The sequence below is a fragment of the Phlebotomus argentipes genome, unplaced genomic scaffold (assembly GCF_947086385.1).
Source record: "Phlebotomus argentipes unplaced genomic scaffold, Phlebotomus argentipes genome assembly contig_2, whole genome shotgun sequence".
NCBI lineage: Eukaryota > Metazoa > Arthropoda > Insecta > Diptera > Psychodidae > Phlebotomus > Phlebotomus argentipes.
The window spans coordinates 871692-885630 of record NW_026776162.1 but is presented as its reverse complement, the minus strand read 5'-3'; the positions used below and the strand labels follow the sequence as shown (position 1 = coordinate 885630).

Sequence of the window (13939 nt, the reverse complement as noted above, 5' to 3'; positions counted from 1 at the left end):
ACCATCAATGAGCGTCTTTCTCTGCCCGCGAGCTCTAGAGCTCCGTGTGGTGGGATGGGAATTTCTTGAGGATCGCGTGGTAGAGATTGTAGAAGGCGTACACGGACACCGAGACAATCACACACAGAGCGCCCCCGAAGGCGACGCTGAGGAACGTGCCGTCGATGATTCCGGTGCCGCACTGAAAAGAAGACATTCCCGTCAGTCTCTCTGGTAATATCTCACTCACCAGGATCCACTCACTCTCTGTGGCTGCGTCCAGAAGTCCTCTCGTGGGTTCTTCGACTGGTGAGCCTTTCGCTCCGACATAATCTGCTTCATGGTGCTGAGGCGCTCTCGCAACACTTCTACAGACTCCGTGGACAAGTCGTCGCCCTCGGGAATGTTTTCTGGGTATTGAGACATTTTTCACAGGTCAAAAGCACTGATGAATGCCTTGAGCATCACCAATAAACGCACTCCCAACCCTAATTGCTCACTCTCGCGGGAGATGAGAGGGCAGAGTTATTGATTTTCCACAGGCAAAGTGACCTGAATCCACTCACGACGCAGGACAGGGAAATTGTGTGATTTCACCATGGATTTTTACCGCAGAACTAGTATTTCTACCAGTGCAAATCACAAAAATTTAGTACTATGTTTTAAAATGCGATAAACACATTTTCCACATTTATTTGGCAGAAGCTGTCCTGCATTCAAGACACCTTTCCAGTCACCGAGTGACTGTGGATGCGCAGACGAGCGCTGCAGCGAGCCCTCCCCCGGAAACCCCAAAAGCCAACCCTTGTAATGCAAATAGGAAAGGTGTATTTCATCGAATTACATAAATTAATTATATCAAGAGACGGAGAGGCGTCGAAATTCATTTCTCAATGCTGATGATTTTACCGCTGGCAGCCAGCGGATCGGCCAGGTCGCGTCCTTGCAGGCGAATCTTGAACGGCAGGTCATAAATGCCAAACAGATTGGCAATCTCCTCCCTCAGCTTCTCCAGCGAGATGGTCTCTCGACGTCCGTTCTGGAGGAAGATGACGCCCGTGTCGCAACGACCGTAGCGCGGTCGAAAGCCCACGAGCTGAATCTTGGCACTGGGCGCCTGCACTTCGCCACTGGGATTCACAATTCTCAGCATCAGCTGAGCCGCCTTGATGTCTGACGTCTCACTGATAATCTCCGGGAATTGGCTCGAAGCCTTGAGATCATCCACCTGGAATTTGCTCTTAATGGTCGTCTCGATGAACTTGTTGTACTCTCTGGCCACCTTCTCCACTGTCCCTTCGGGATCGCGCAGCACGGAGTAGTAAACGTGCACCTGATCCGTCTGCACCAAGTGTGCCTTCTTCTTCAGCTTCTGCACACGATTAATTATCTCCCTGGCCAATCCCTCCTCCTGCAATTCCGCACTGGGATTCGTGTCCAACAAGATGAGCACATTGTTATCCGTCTGAGCCTCATACTTCTGATCACTGTCGTGCTTCTCCGCCACTTGCACCAAGAATCGCAACTCCTCCACTTCAATGCGATGGCCCAGCAACTCAAAATACTCCCTCTTAATGCCCTCCTGGATCTCCTGATCTGACAGCGTGCGAATAGCCTGCGTGATCTCCTTAAAGTTCATCTTCAGCCTCTGTCCAAGAGCTCTGAAGTCCGGTTCTGCCTTCATTGACACTCCATACTTCTCCCTGTCGCTACTCAAGATCATCTTTCGCACATTCAACTCGCTCGTGATGAACTCCTCAAGAGCCTTGATGTCCTCCAGGAACTCCTCGTTCTGGTGGATCACAACAATTTCCGGCAACGGATACTTCATTGGGATGGTCTTGCGATCACGCAGGATACGACCCAATTCAATAACGCTTTGCATCCTGCTCACGCTGCGCTCAATCTTCGGATCAATGCGAGCCTTCTTGGCCTGCGGCATCATCTGGTAGTGAACACTTCCATTAGACGCCTCTTCGGGATCCAGCTCCTTCAGCTTCTGGTACATGAAGTCTGTCAAGAAGGGCGTGAACGGTGCCATCATCTTCACCATCGTCACAAGGATGTCATAGAGTGTGTTGAGGGACACCAGGCAATCATCCTTCCCAAATTCACCTGGAAAAATAACACAATTTCATTAACAGATCTCCCAAAAAGCTGCTTTTGCAGTCACTCACCCTTTAGACGCCTCCTGTTGAGCCTCACATACCAATTGGTGAGCTGATCAATGAACTTCGTGAGCCTTGGCACCACTGTGTACAGCCGATAGGCCTTCATCTCCGCCGCCAAGAAGTCCAGCAGACTCTCCTTGTACGAGATTATCCAAATATCCATGACATTATCGGCCTTTCGAGTGCTGCTGTAGATAAAATCCACGCCGTCCTCCTTCTTCAGGCGCTCAATGTTCTGGTACAGGAACCTGAAGGCGTTGTACCACGGCAGAAAGACATCCTTCACAATGTCACGCACTCCTTCCTCCTTGAAGCGCAGATTCTCCGCCCGCACAACTGGTGAATTGATAAGATAGAGTCGCAGAGCATCGGCACCGTATTTGTGCACCACCTCCATTGGGTCCGGATAGTTCTTCTTCCTCTTGGACATCTTTTGGCCATCGGCAGCCAGTACAAGTCCATTGGCGATAAGATTCTTGAAGGGCGCTTTGTCGAAAAGCGCCGTCGAGATCACGAGCAGCGTGTAGAACCAGCCTCTGGTCTGATCAATGCCTTCGGCAATGAAGTCAGCTGGGAATCTCATATCGAAGTCCTCAGAATTCTCAAATGGATAGTGCAGCTGAGCGAAAGGCATGGATCCCGACTCGAACCAGCAATCGAACACCTCATCAATGCGCCTCAGAGGCTTTCCACCCGGCCTTTTAGACGGTATCTCAATGGCATCCACAATTTCACGATGGAGATCAGTCACGCGCACTCCGGACTCCTGATACAGCTCATCAATACTGCCCACGACTACAATTTCCCCCTCGTCATTGAGCCAGATGGGAATCGGCGTGCCCCAGTAGCGATTGCGACTCACCGCCCAGTCGCGGGCGCTTCTGAGCCAGTTGCCGAAGCGCTTCTCCTTCACGAAGTCCGGCACCCAGTAAGTGTGCGAGCTGGCATTCAGCAGCCTCTCCGACATGTGCTCCACGCGGATGAACCAGGACGGCACGGCCTTGTAGATCAAGGGAGTGTCCGAGCGCCAGCAGAACGGATAGTTGTGCTTAGTCTGACTGGCGTGGTACAGTCTGCCCATCTTCTTCAGCAACGCGATGATGTTCTTGTCCGCATCCTTCACATACTGTCCCACGAAATCCTTCACTTCGGCGGTGAATCTCCCGCTGGCGTCCACTGGACAGATTATCTCCTGGTCTCGCGTTATCACACCATTCGCCAAGCAAACACGGTAATCGTCCTCGCCAAAGTATGGTGCCTGGTGGACGACACCCGTGCCAGACTCCTCAGTGACGTACGTGTCCATGAGCACCCGAAAGGCGACTTCCTTGCACTTCTCGAAGTAGTCAAAGAGCGGCTTGTAGCGCAATCCGACGAGTTTCTTTCCAGGAAACTTTTCGAGAATCTCATAGCATTTTGTGGTCTTGAAGACCGCCTCGAGACGAGCTTCCATTAGAATTATTACCTTGCCGGACGACACTTCCTTCACCTTCACGTACTCCAGATCGGGATGCACACAGAGAGACAGATTCGAGGGCAGTGTCCAGGGCGTGGTGGTCCAGCCGATCAGCATGGCGTTGTCGGGATCATCGACAATCGGGAAAGTCACTGTGACTGCCGGATCCACGACTTCCTTGTAGTTCTGACCAGATTCGAAGTTCGAGAGGGGAGTTGTGCAGGCCGTTGAGTAGGGCATCACCTTCACTCCCTTGTACACCATCCCCTTCTGGTAGAGCTGCTTGAACACCCACCACAGACTCTCCATGTACGTGGGATAGAGGGTCTTGTAGTCATTCTTGAAGTCTATCCACCTGCCCATCCGTCCGATGATCTGCTCCCATTCGTTGGCGAAGCGCATCACGATCTTCCTGCACTCATCGTTGTACTTCTTGATGCCCAGCTTCTGCACATCCTCTGGCGTCCGGATGCCCAGCAACTTGTCGATCTCATACTCTATCGGCAGTCCATGGCAATCCCACCCGAAGCGCCTGTCCACGTGGTAGCCCTGCTGGTGAGCATAACGTGTCACCACGTCTTTTATCGTGCCCGCCAGAATGTGCCCGTAGTGAGGCAGGCCCGTGGCAAATGGGGGCCCATCGTAAAACGTGTACCTGCAAGAAATCCACCCCGTAAATCCAAGAAAATGGCGAAAAACTACAAATATGTCTTACTTCGGTTTCTTCTTCGATTGCTGCAAACACTTCTCGAAGCACTTCTCCTTCTTCCAATACGCCAGGATATTCTCCTCTTCCTGCGGGAAATCTATCGTTTCCGGCACGCGCTCCATTGCATCACTTTTTGCTGACGTCCGCTGCAACCGACTCACTGTACTTTCCCTGGATTAATGATGCAATCTCAGCGAGATTTTACCTGGATCAGCCAGTCTAGAATTTTTCTCCGGACTCAATTGACAACCGGAAAGGTATTGGCGCATAACCTCACTTCTGCACGTTGTATTTCGGAACGAATCCGGAGAGGTGTGTTTACTTCTGGAGGAGCATCGGGTTTTCGCAAATTCTCAGGGAAATACCCCAGAATCCATTGATTTTCCACATTGAAGAGGTTCTAGAAAGTGCTTGTCGGAATAACTGATAAAAGTGCGGCAGTGAAGTGAGTGGAATCTTCGACTTTCGGGAATTTTTCTGAGGGATGGGCATCACTAAACAGTATCTCGCCTTCAAGCCCGCTGGGGCCTTCAATATCATCGCGAGTTCTCGCCCAAATACTTCCTTTGTCACATTCAAGGGTGTCCAGGGCAGATGCGTTGCTGTAGGAGGAGCAGAAAAACTCCTCATTTGGGATCTAAGGTTAGATTTATCTTCTCCAGATTATATTAGTTTCCTTCACTAACTTGCTCTTCTTCCAGGATTGGTGAGAAAGTCCTCGAGATCACTAATGAGAAGCACGAAGTTACAGTGCTTCGGCCCAGTCCGGATAATCTTCACATCGCCGTGGGATATGCCGATGGCTCAGTTCAGATCTTCGAGATGGACTCCCGGCAGTCCGTGGGTTCTTTCGTGGTTCACAGAAGTGCTGTGAGTTGTCTGCGATACGACACAACGGGAATGAAGCTTCTGACTGGAGGATTGGACACAGATCTTGTGGTTCTGGACATTGTGGCTGAGGCGGGATTGTGTCGTTTGAGTGGCCATCGAGGCCCAATATCTGATGCTCACTTCCTGGACGCCTCAGGCAGGATTGTGGTGTCTTGTTCGAAGGACACTCACATAAAATTCTGGGACATTGAGACGCAGAATTGCTTCAAGACTCTGGTTGATCACACGACAGAAGTCTGGGGACTGGCGATCCTCCGTGGAGGCTTTCTCATCAGTGGATCATCCGAGCCAACTCTCAACGTGTACCGCGTGACTCCGAATACGCCCGAAGAGACGATAAATGAGAGCGAAGCCATGAATCCCATTCAGGTGAAACTCCTGGGTGTGATTCCGCGAGCAGGAAAGGGCCGAACTGTGACTCTGGCGAGTGATCAGGAGGGCAGTGTGTTGGCCTGCCATGGAACAGATAATCAAGTGGAGTTATTCTACTTTTGCAGTCCAGCTGAAGCACTCAAGCGTCTCTCGAAGCGCCTCAAGAAGCTCTCAATGGACGCTGGTCAGGAGAAGAACGAAGTGAGTCTGTTTGACGAAGTCAAGAAACTGCCCAGCATCAGGACACAGTGCAAAATCCGCGGATTGGATCTTCTGATGGGCGTGAATGGCGAGTTGAGAATCGTTGTGAGCTCAGCGAGTAATTTTATTCGACTGTTTTCAGTGAATGTCAAACAGAAGAACACCGAAGCACAGGAGATTCGCTCACTGACTCACATTGGCCATCACACAGAGATCAGGAGTGTGGCCTTCAGTTCTGACAGTCTGGCCATTGCCACAGGAAGCGGTGACACGCTGAAAGTATGGAGTCAGGAGTCTCTGAAGTGCATCCGAACGGTGGAAACTGGGGCCATTCTGTGCTGTCTCTTCGTACCGGGAGATCGCCACGTGCTGCTGGGATTGAAGAGTGGAGAGCTGATGATTGTCAACATTGTTGTGGGAACGATAGTGGAGACAATTCCTGCCCATGAGAAGGAATTGTGGTCGATCTGCTCGATGCCAGACTTGAAGGGCTGTGTGTCTGCCGGAGGCGACAAAACGGTCAAGATGTGGAGTTACGAGTTGATTCAGGATCCAGAGAGTAAATCGCAGGTTCTCTCACTGATGCACAGAAACACTCTGAAGCTGGAAGAGGCAATAATGTGCGTGAGAATATCTCCGGACAACAAATTCATCGCTTGCGCCCTTCTAGATTCCACCGTGAAGATCTTCTTCCGAGACACGCTCAAGTTCTACTTATCTCTATATGGCCACAAATTGCCTGTGACTTCGATGGACATCTCACACGATTCAAGCCTAATTGTGACGGGATCAGGAGACAGGAATGTGAAGGTGTGGGGAATGGACTTTGGCGACTGCCACAAATCCCTCTTCGCTCACGACGACAGCGTCCTGGCAGTGCAGTTCATTCCACAGACGCACATGTTCTTCTCCTGTGGCAAAGATGGGAAGATCAAGGAATGGGACGCGGACACTTTCGAGAGGATCTCCACGCTTTCTGGTCACCACGTGGGAGAGGCGAACGCTCTGGCTGTGAGTCCCAATGGGATGTTCGTGGTCACGGCGGGAACTGATCGCGTGGTGAGACTATTTGAGAAGACAGACGAGCCCATCGTCCTGGAGGATGCTCAAGAGGAGGAAAGGGAGGAGATCGAGAACAGAATCTTGGCCACTGGAGACGAGTCTACTGTTCCAGGAATGCCAGGCCTCAAGCTACCCTCTAAGAAGACCGTGGGTGCGGAAAAGGGAGCGGAATCCATTCTCGAGTGCCTGGAAATTGGTGGCCAATTTGATGTCAGCGAGGACAAGGAACTGCATCCTCTCATGAAGGCTTTCGACGTTGCGACCTCTTCAGACTTCCTCCTTGTCACACTGTCTCACATCCGACCCAGTGACCTTGAGGAGTCTCTCCTGTTGCTCCCATTCACCTCAGTTTGTGACATCATCCGTCGGATTCACGTCCTGGCGGAGAAGAGAAGGGATCAAACTGAGCTGATTTGCAAAGTGGTGCTCTTCCTCTTCCGCATCCACCAGAAGCCCATCGTAGCGAATCACGTGCTGTACCGCGATATCAAGAAGATGATCAGGAAGCTGCAGGAAGTTGTGCAAGAGCTCAGGGATATGATTGGGATGAATTATTACGGTCTCAGAATGATGCAGAGGCAAATTGAGGAGAGCGAAGGTGTGGAGCTGTTCAAGGAAATCACGAAGAAGCGTCAGGAGAAGGATAAGCGACGGAAAGCGGATATGATCAGGAAACGAGCTCGAAATCCCGAGGAAGTTTAGAGAGGAAATAAAGAATATTTTTGATGCAAAACGGCAGATTTTGAAAACTCCGTGACGCTAGACCGCCGCGAAGCGCGCGCCATCAGTGGCGAGAGTAGATGTCACTGGCGGCGGCGATCGGCCATTTTTCACATACCGTGACTGCAAGTGACTTGTCGCTCTTCACAATTGATAGTTTCCCCGTGCTATTTCTGTGCTGAACACGACCAGGATGGCAACAACTGAAGGACAAACAACCGGGCAGCCAAATCTACATAAACAGGATCTGTCGCAGTTGGTAAGTTGTGCGGAAAGTGCATCAGAAGTGCGGGGCACTCTCCCTCCATTGAAGGCGTTGTTGGCATATTTTGCACGTGGCATTTTTACGGATAAATGGGAAAGTACCCACTCGGGGCAGTGTTGGGCCTCAATAGGGGGTGCTGGGGGAGCCAGGGATGCAGAGTGTGCATCTGGGGGAGGAGATTGTGCGATGCTGATGCAATAGATGTGGGTAAAAGTGAGGTTATGACTGATTGTTTGGTGTCTCCTTTGCAGGATATCACAAAACTCACGCCTCTGTCGCCGGAAGTGATCTCCAGGCAAGCTACCATAAACATCGGCACGATCGGACATGTAGCTCACGGCAAGTCGACAGTGGTGAAGGCGATTTCTGGCGTACAGACTGTTCGATTCAAGAATGAACTGGAGAGGAATATCACCATCAAATTGGGTGAGTGGACAAAACCTGTCCGGAAACCTTTAATCGTGTCTTCTCTTTGTAGAGTATCTCTAGTGATAATTTAGTTCCCCTTTTCTCGTGCTCTCACACACACTCTGTATCTCTCTCAGAATGCAAGCACAAGAAAGTGTTTGGGAATCAAATGCGCAAATTGTGGCACAAATTCTGGTCGCTGGAATAAGAAAGGAGGCGCCACTAAAGGACTTTTGTAGTCAGTTTTTTTGATTTGTTACAATTTTGGAAATTGGCTTGTGTTGTTTTTGTTTGCCTTTGTTGCCCAATTTGTGGATACAAAAGATTCCTTTTAGTGGTGCTGTAAAATGCCCGTGAAGAAAAGATGGCAAAGGAAGTAATTCCGCGACTTGTTTGTGTTTACAGAGCGCATATCGAATGAAAGAATCAGAGATTTGACCACATCACCAAACAAATTGAGGCATTTCCTCAAGGAAAATTTCCCAGAGTGCCTGAATGAGGAGAATGGCAAGAGGCGAAGATCGCGATCGAGCAGCCTGAGCGACTGCTCATCCGTCAAGAGGATGAGATGGAGTGACTCTCCGTATATAAATGGCAAGGCACACCGCGGGGTGCTGAAGGAGGTGAATGCGAGGAAGAAGACACACGAGAAGTCTTCGTACGCCGTCGAGGCGATCCGCAGGATAAATGTTATCGGCAAAGTGCCACATTTTCACATAAAGTGGATTGGATACAGTGAGAAGGTGAACACGTGGGAGCCTCTGGATCACGTGAGGTCCTGTTCGGTGTTCGAGGAGTGGATGGACGCGGAGTTGTCGGTGAAGAAGGATGTGATTGAGGTGGTGGTGAAGGAGATCCAGGAGAGTGCCGAGACAGAGGAGACCAAAGAGCCAAAGAAAGAGACCATAATGGTGAAATTAGCCAAGTACGATGGACCACTTCTGGACAGTTATCTCCTTTTGCTGGCACTGTATCGTCTCACTGGTACGCGCGATGCGCGGCTCACGCGGCACATGACGGCCGTGGTGAGGCGTCAATTGGAATTGAGGAGTCTCTTCGGTCAGCGTCAGGAGCAACTGAGAGCACTCAGGGAGTGGGAAGATGAGCTAAATCGAGCGGATCCCTCTCGTGGGATTTATGTGGAGAACGAAGTTGACCTCGAGATGCCGCCAACGGATTTCCACTACGTCAACAAGTGCTTCGCCGGGGCAAATATCACAATTCCGGATGATCCATTGATTGGGTGTGAATGCGAGGATGGATGCAATGGCAGGACGAAGTGCTGCGGCAAGATGTCGGGATCATCGCTGTTTGCGTACCAGAAGAAGCGCCTGCGGCTGCCCGAAGGCGTGCCCATCTACGAGTGCAACCGGAGGTGCAGGTGTGGCGAGGAATGCCACAATCGTGTCATTCAGAATGGTCGCAAGTTTCGTCTGTGCATCTTCAAGACAAACGACGGACGCGGATGGGGCGTGAAGACCATGGAGACTCTGTATCCTGGACAGTTTATCGGCGAGTACGTGGGCGAGATCATCACGCACGATGAGGCGGAGACGAGGGGAGAGATCTATGATAAGAAGGGCATCACTTATCTGTTTGATCTGGACTTCAACAGGGCGGATCAGCCGTATTCCGTGGACGCCATAGAGTATGGCAATGCGACACACTTCATCAACCACTCTTGCGTACCTAATTGCGGTGTTTGGGCAGTGTATGTGGACTGTTTGGACCCCAATTTGCCACATTTGTGCCTTTTCGCACTCCGGAAAATCCCGGCTGGCGAGGAGCTGAGCTTTGATTACATTAAGGGCGTGTCTGGAGAGGGAAAACAGCTGGGAAAGTGTCTCTGTGGGGCGAAAGAGTGCCGTCAATTTGTCTTCTAAGTACATATCAATATCACCAAGTGTTCAAATTAATCATCTGAGAGAAAGAGAGAGAGAGAGAGAGAGAGAGAAATTTGGGAACAATTATTAGTGTTTCCCACTGAGAGCGTATTGTACTGTAAATTTAAAGGAATATGTAATAAGCATAGGCAATCTGATAAATACAAATGAAGCTGTGCGAGATTTTGGCTAGGTTTACTCGAATGATCGCAAGAATGTTGTAGGAAAGAAGTGACATTTTTCGGTGTCTCTTCCAGGTTACGCCAATGCGAAGATCTACAAGTGCGACAACCCGAAATGCCTGCGCCCGACGTGCTTCATCTCTGGCAGTTCCGGCAAGGATGATAGCTTCCCTTGTCTGCGGCCAGCATGCACGGGTCGCTTCCAGCTGGTGCGCCACGTGAGCTTCGTCGATTGCCCTGGTCACGACATTCTCATGGCCACGATGCTTAACGGAGCCGCCGTGATGGACGCCGCACTGCTTCTGATTGCCGGGAACGAGTCCTGTCCGCAGCCGCAGACATCTGAGCACTTGGCAGCTATTGAGATCATGAAGCTGAAGCAGATCGTGATTCTGCAGAACAAGATTGACTTGGTGAAGGAGAGCCAGGCGAAGGAGCAATACGAGCAGATCACGAAGTTTGTCCAGGGCACAGTGGCAGAGGGAGCGCCCATAATTCCCATCTCGGCACAGCTCAAGTACAACATTGAGGTGCTGTGCGAGTACATCACCAAGAAGATTCCCATCCCGCAGCGCAACTTCACGGATCCGCCGCGTCTCATTGTCATTCGGTCGTTCGATGTGAACAAGCCGGGCTGTGAGGTGAATGACTTGAAGGGCGGCGTGGCCGGAGGCTCAATTCTGCGCGGTGTGCTGAAGGTGGGCCAGGAGATTGAGGTGCGTCCTGGCCTGGTGAGCAAAGATGCCGATGGCAAGCTCACGTGTCGGCCCATCTTCTCCAAGATTGTGTCGCTGTTCGCCGAGCAGAATGAGCTGCAATTCGCCGTGCCGGGCGGACTTATTGGTGTGGGCACGAAAATCGAGCCGACACTCTGTCGAGCGGATCGTCTGGTGGGTCAGGTGCTGGGCGCCGTGGGTGCTCTGCCGGACATCTTCATCGAGCTGGAGTTCTCGTACTATCTGCTGAAGAGGCTGCTCGGCGTGCGCACGGAGGGCGACAAGAAGGGCGCCAAGGTGCAGAAGCTGGCTCGCTCTGAGATTCTCTTGGTCAACATTGGCTCTCTCAGCACTGGCGGTCGCGTGACCGCCACGAAGGCTGATTTGGCCAAGATCACACTCACGAATCCCGTGTGCACGGAAATCGGCGAGAAGATCGCCCTTAGTCGGCGCGTGGAGAAGCATTGGCGGTAAGTTTTTCGGTTCTCACCCAAGAATTGTCCTAAATTCTCTCCTCTCCTCCTTGCAGTCTCATTGGATGGGGCCAGATTCGCGGTGGTAGGACAATTCAACCAATTCTTCCGGAAAACAGAGGAAAGTAGTTCCCCAACAGGTATTAATAAAAAGCGCCTCCACAATGAACTCCTGCAGCGTCAAGACGAGTAACATAGAGAGAATGTTATGTTCTTTTACGATAATTTATAGGAGAGAATGCAATTTGGTGAAATTATTGGATTTTCCTTCTTTTTCAATATTATTACATTTATTACCAATAAATTTTCATGTACACCTCACAAGGTCTTCTGGGAGACGAAACTACTGAGTGCGCACAGAGACCGCTTAGCAGGGCAGACTGATGAGGTCTGTGTACTTCTTCACCTTCGTGGAGATGCTCATGTCCACGTACTTGTCGCCGATGGACACAACGAGGCCGCCCAGGATCGTGGGGTCCACTTTGGAGGTCAACAGAATCGTCTCGTTGGGCTTCAGGAAAGCCTTCAGGGCGGTCTCGAGTTGCTTCCGCTGGGCGTCGTCCATGGGCTTCGCCGTGGTCACCTCGCATACCACCTCACCTCGGTGGGCAGCCATGATGGTCTTGAAGGCGTTGATCACGCCGTCCAGACGCTTCAGGCGCCCATTCTCAGCCATCAACTCCAGCAAATTGGACGTGGCATCGGCAAGTTTGGCCTGCCTTGCGGTCTCCTTGAGAGCCGCGGCCAAGTCACGCTTCTGGGCGATGGGACTGGACAGGCTCTCCTTGACGGTTGGATTCCCCCGGACAGCCGCCTGGATCTGCACGAGATCCTTCTCCACGGCCTCCAACTGCTTCAGCTTCGTGGCCGCCGAGTACAAGGCAGTGGCATATCTGCCTTCCACCCCAAACAGCTGCACTGGAGGCTTCACCATCTGCGCCACCGGGGCCGATGTGCTCAGGCTGCGAGCCTGGAAAGTCAGGGAATCATTGGAAGATTACATAATTCGATTGGAGGTTAGGCGAGGTGAGAAGTGAAAATTCTCATTCGCCATCCACTTTCGGGACTCTTTTCCGCCACGAAAGGCTACTTGAGGATTGTCTTGAGAGATTGGTGTGGAAAATAACTTACAATCATGCTGAGTTTCGTCGCTGCAGCCATTTTTCCAATCACACAATTTTCCAATAAACCCACAGAACGTCAATCGGCAATGCTGTCACTATGCTGTGAGTCGTTCGCCGGGCTCTTGGGCGTTCGCCGCGAATTCGCCATAAGAAACTGAATCTGCTTTCAGCACAATAATTAGCGATTTATTTACATCATCTTCAGCATTTCAATACTCTGAAGCATCTTCTCCTTGGCTTGCTTGAAATCCAATACCTTCTTCTCCAGTTCTATGCATTTCTCATCCTTCTTGAGCAGCATGCGAATCAGCTCCTCCTTTGAGTATTGCCAATAGCCAGAACAGAGGAGCTCCTCATCGACATCTTCCAGATCGTCCTCCGTCTGGGTCTTTGCATCATGATACACCCTTTCCTCGAAGTCATAGTCCTCTGTTTCCTCGTCGTCAATTAATACGGACTCTTCGGGTATTTCGTGTCTCTCAGCAACTGCACACTGCTTTTTGCTCTTTTGCGAGGAAATGTCCAAATTCCTCCTCTTCTGACTCTTTGGCTCATCACCCAAGTCCTCCTCCTCTTCCACCACAATATAATACTCTCCTCGCTCGTTAGACTTCAGCTTTCTCACCACATCGACGCTCTTTCCGTCATTCATTGCCTCGTAAACGGCTTCGTCTTCCTCATCAAACTCCTCCAGCTCTTGCTGCTCATCCGCCTGTTCTTGCTCAATCTCCTCAATGGTCATGCTCTTGTGGTCAATGATATTCACATGCAATGCATTTTTGTCCCTCGCCGCATCCTTCATCTCAATGGCAATCTCGAAAGTCTTATCCTTGAGCGGAGGCGACCAGAAACTCGTAACGAGCTTCGGCAGAGCCGTCTTGTTCAAGTGCCTGGACTCGATATTCCTGTAGTCCTTCTTCTCGAAGTGCAGCGTGCACACCGTGTGCTTCTCCATCAGCATTTCAACGTCCTTGCCCTGCAAGGCTAGAGCTTCCTGCCACTCTCTCGCTCGCGCTGCATCCTTGGGAAATCGATGCGCCAAATGCGTCAAGTCCGACGATAAACAGCCCTCCACGGCACACACTCTCACCATCGCTGCTGCCTGCGCCTGGAAGACAGGACAATGCTACAGTATTGGCACCTAGAAATTACCTAGCAGTTGAATTTGAAGACATCTTTTCTTCACCTACCTCTTTCGTCTAGCACACAATAAAAATGCTCAACACTCTCTGACACGCAGAACGCCCCTCGGTGTTCCGGAGCAAGTGACAACTGCCAGAGGGCGCTGGTGCCGACAACGCGCCTTTCCGGAATGCGCGCCCAAAAT

General features: G+C 51.1%; 6 protein-coding genes across 8 annotated transcripts; 2 read left to right on the top strand and 4 right to left on the bottom strand.

Annotated features, from left to right (window-relative positions):
• Positions 1–34: 34 nt before the first annotated feature.
• LOC132265351 (uncharacterized) lies at positions 35–522 on the bottom strand. The gene is made up of 2 exons (XM_059765958.1): positions 244–522; positions 35–181 (listed from the first exon to the last, which is right to left on the bottom strand). Exons 1-2 carry the CDS (start codon positions 403–405, stop codon positions 35–37), a joined length of 309 nt encoding a protein of 102 aa, XP_059621941.1. The 5' UTR covers positions 406–522.
• A 262-nt stretch (positions 523–784) lies between these two features.
• On the bottom strand, positions 785–4553 carry LOC132265348 (isoleucine--tRNA ligase, cytoplasmic). Its single transcript, XM_059765954.1, has 3 exons — positions 4322–4553; positions 2157–4261; positions 785–2094 (listed from the first exon to the last, which is right to left on the bottom strand). The coding sequence occupies exons 1-3, from the start codon at positions 4435–4437 to the stop codon at positions 863–865; spliced, it is 3453 nt and encodes a 1150-aa protein (XP_059621937.1). The 5' UTR covers positions 4438–4553; the 3' UTR covers positions 785–862.
• A 68-nt stretch (positions 4554–4621) lies between these two features.
• Positions 4622–7564, top strand: LOC132265349 (WD repeat-containing protein 3). The gene is made up of 2 exons (XM_059765955.1): positions 4622–4957; positions 5017–7564. The coding sequence occupies exons 1-2, from the start codon at positions 4800–4802 to the stop codon at positions 7541–7543; spliced, it is 2685 nt and encodes an 894-aa protein (XP_059621938.1). The 5' UTR covers positions 4622–4799; the 3' UTR covers positions 7544–7564.
• An 80-nt stretch (positions 7565–7644) lies between these two features.
• Positions 7645–11659, top strand: LOC132265336 (eukaryotic translation initiation factor 2 subunit 3-like). 2 transcript variants are annotated; one of them, XM_059765937.1, is made up of 4 exons: positions 7645–7820; positions 8078–8252; positions 10375–11485; positions 11545–11659. In XM_059765937.1, the coding sequence occupies exons 1-4, from the start codon at positions 7755–7757 to the stop codon at positions 11615–11617; spliced, it is 1425 nt and encodes a 474-aa protein (XP_059621920.1). In that variant the 5' UTR covers positions 7645–7754; the 3' UTR covers positions 11618–11659. The 2 variants fall into 2 exon arrangements, with proteins under 2 accessions (XP_059621920.1, XP_059621919.1); XM_059765936.1 differs by lacking the exons at positions 10375–11485; positions 11545–11659 and adding an exon at positions 8640–10222.
• A 91-nt stretch (positions 11660–11750) lies between these two features.
• On the bottom strand, positions 11751–12729 carry LOC132265341 (ATP synthase subunit O, mitochondrial). Its single transcript, XM_059765942.1, has 2 exons — positions 12620–12729; positions 11751–12458 (listed from the first exon to the last, which is right to left on the bottom strand). Exons 1-2 carry the CDS (start codon positions 12647–12649, stop codon positions 11856–11858), a joined length of 633 nt encoding a protein of 210 aa, XP_059621925.1. The 5' UTR covers positions 12650–12729; the 3' UTR covers positions 11751–11855.
• Positions 12730–13898, bottom strand: LOC132265340 (G1/S-specific cyclin-E-like). Of its 2 annotated transcripts, none has more exons than XM_059765940.1 (2): positions 13803–13898; positions 12730–13720 (listed from the first exon to the last, which is right to left on the bottom strand). In XM_059765940.1, exon 2 carries the CDS (start codon positions 13703–13705, stop codon positions 12803–12805), a length of 903 nt encoding a protein of 300 aa, XP_059621923.1. In that variant the 5' UTR covers positions 13706–13720; positions 13803–13898; the 3' UTR covers positions 12730–12802. The 2 variants fall into 2 exon arrangements, with proteins under 2 accessions (XP_059621923.1, XP_059621924.1); XM_059765941.1 differs by having other exon boundaries at positions 12730–13714.
• Between the last annotated feature and the right edge of the window lie 41 nt (positions 13899–13939).

Bases quoted from the DNA above. Each gene is read 5' to 3' on its own strand.
- LOC132265351 (XM_059765958.1), bottom strand. From the start codon at position 405: ATGTCTCAATACCCAGAAAACATTCCCGAGGGCGACGACTTGTCCACG. The intron at 182-243 runs GTGAGTGGATCC...TCTTCTTTTCAG, and splicing joins TCTGGACGCAGCCACAGAGA to TGCGGCACCGGAATCATCGA.
- LOC132265348 (XM_059765954.1), bottom strand. From the start codon at position 4,437: ATGGAGCGCGTGCCGGAAACGATAGATTTCCCGCAGGAAGAGGAGAAT. The intron at 4,262-4,321 runs GTAAGACATATT...GATTTCTTGCAG, and splicing joins CAATCGAAGAAGAAACCGAA to GTACACGTTTTACGATGGGC. The intron at 2,095-2,156 runs GTGAGTGACTGC...TTATTTTTCCAG, and splicing joins CAACAGGAGGCGTCTAAAGG to GTGAATTTGGGAAGGATGAT.
- LOC132265349 (XM_059765955.1), top strand. From the start codon at position 4,800: ATGGGCATCACTAAACAGTATCTCGCCTTCAAGCCCGCTGGGGCCTTC. The intron at 4,958-5,016 runs GTTAGATTTATC...CTCTTCTTCCAG, and splicing joins CTCCTCATTTGGGATCTAAG to GATTGGTGAGAAAGTCCTCG.
- LOC132265336 (XM_059765936.1), top strand. From the start codon at position 7,755: ATGGCAACAACTGAAGGACAAACAACCGGGCAGCCAAATCTACATAAA. The intron at 7,821-8,077 runs GTAAGTTGTGCG...TCTCCTTTGCAG, and splicing joins AACAGGATCTGTCGCAGTTG to GATATCACAAAACTCACGCC. The intron at 8,253-8,639 runs GTGAGTGGACAA...TTGTGTTTACAG, and splicing joins GAATATCACCATCAAATTGG to AGCGCATATCGAATGAAAGA.
- LOC132265341 (XM_059765942.1), bottom strand. From the start codon at position 12,649: ATGGCTGCAGCGACGAAACTCAGCATGATT. The intron at 12,459-12,619 runs GTAAGTTATTTT...CTGACTTTCCAG, and splicing joins CGACGAAACTCAGCATGATT to GCTCGCAGCCTGAGCACATC.
- LOC132265340 (XM_059765940.1), bottom strand. From the start codon at position 13,705: ATGGTGAGAGTGTGTGCCGTGGAGGGCTGTTTATCGTCGGACTTGACG.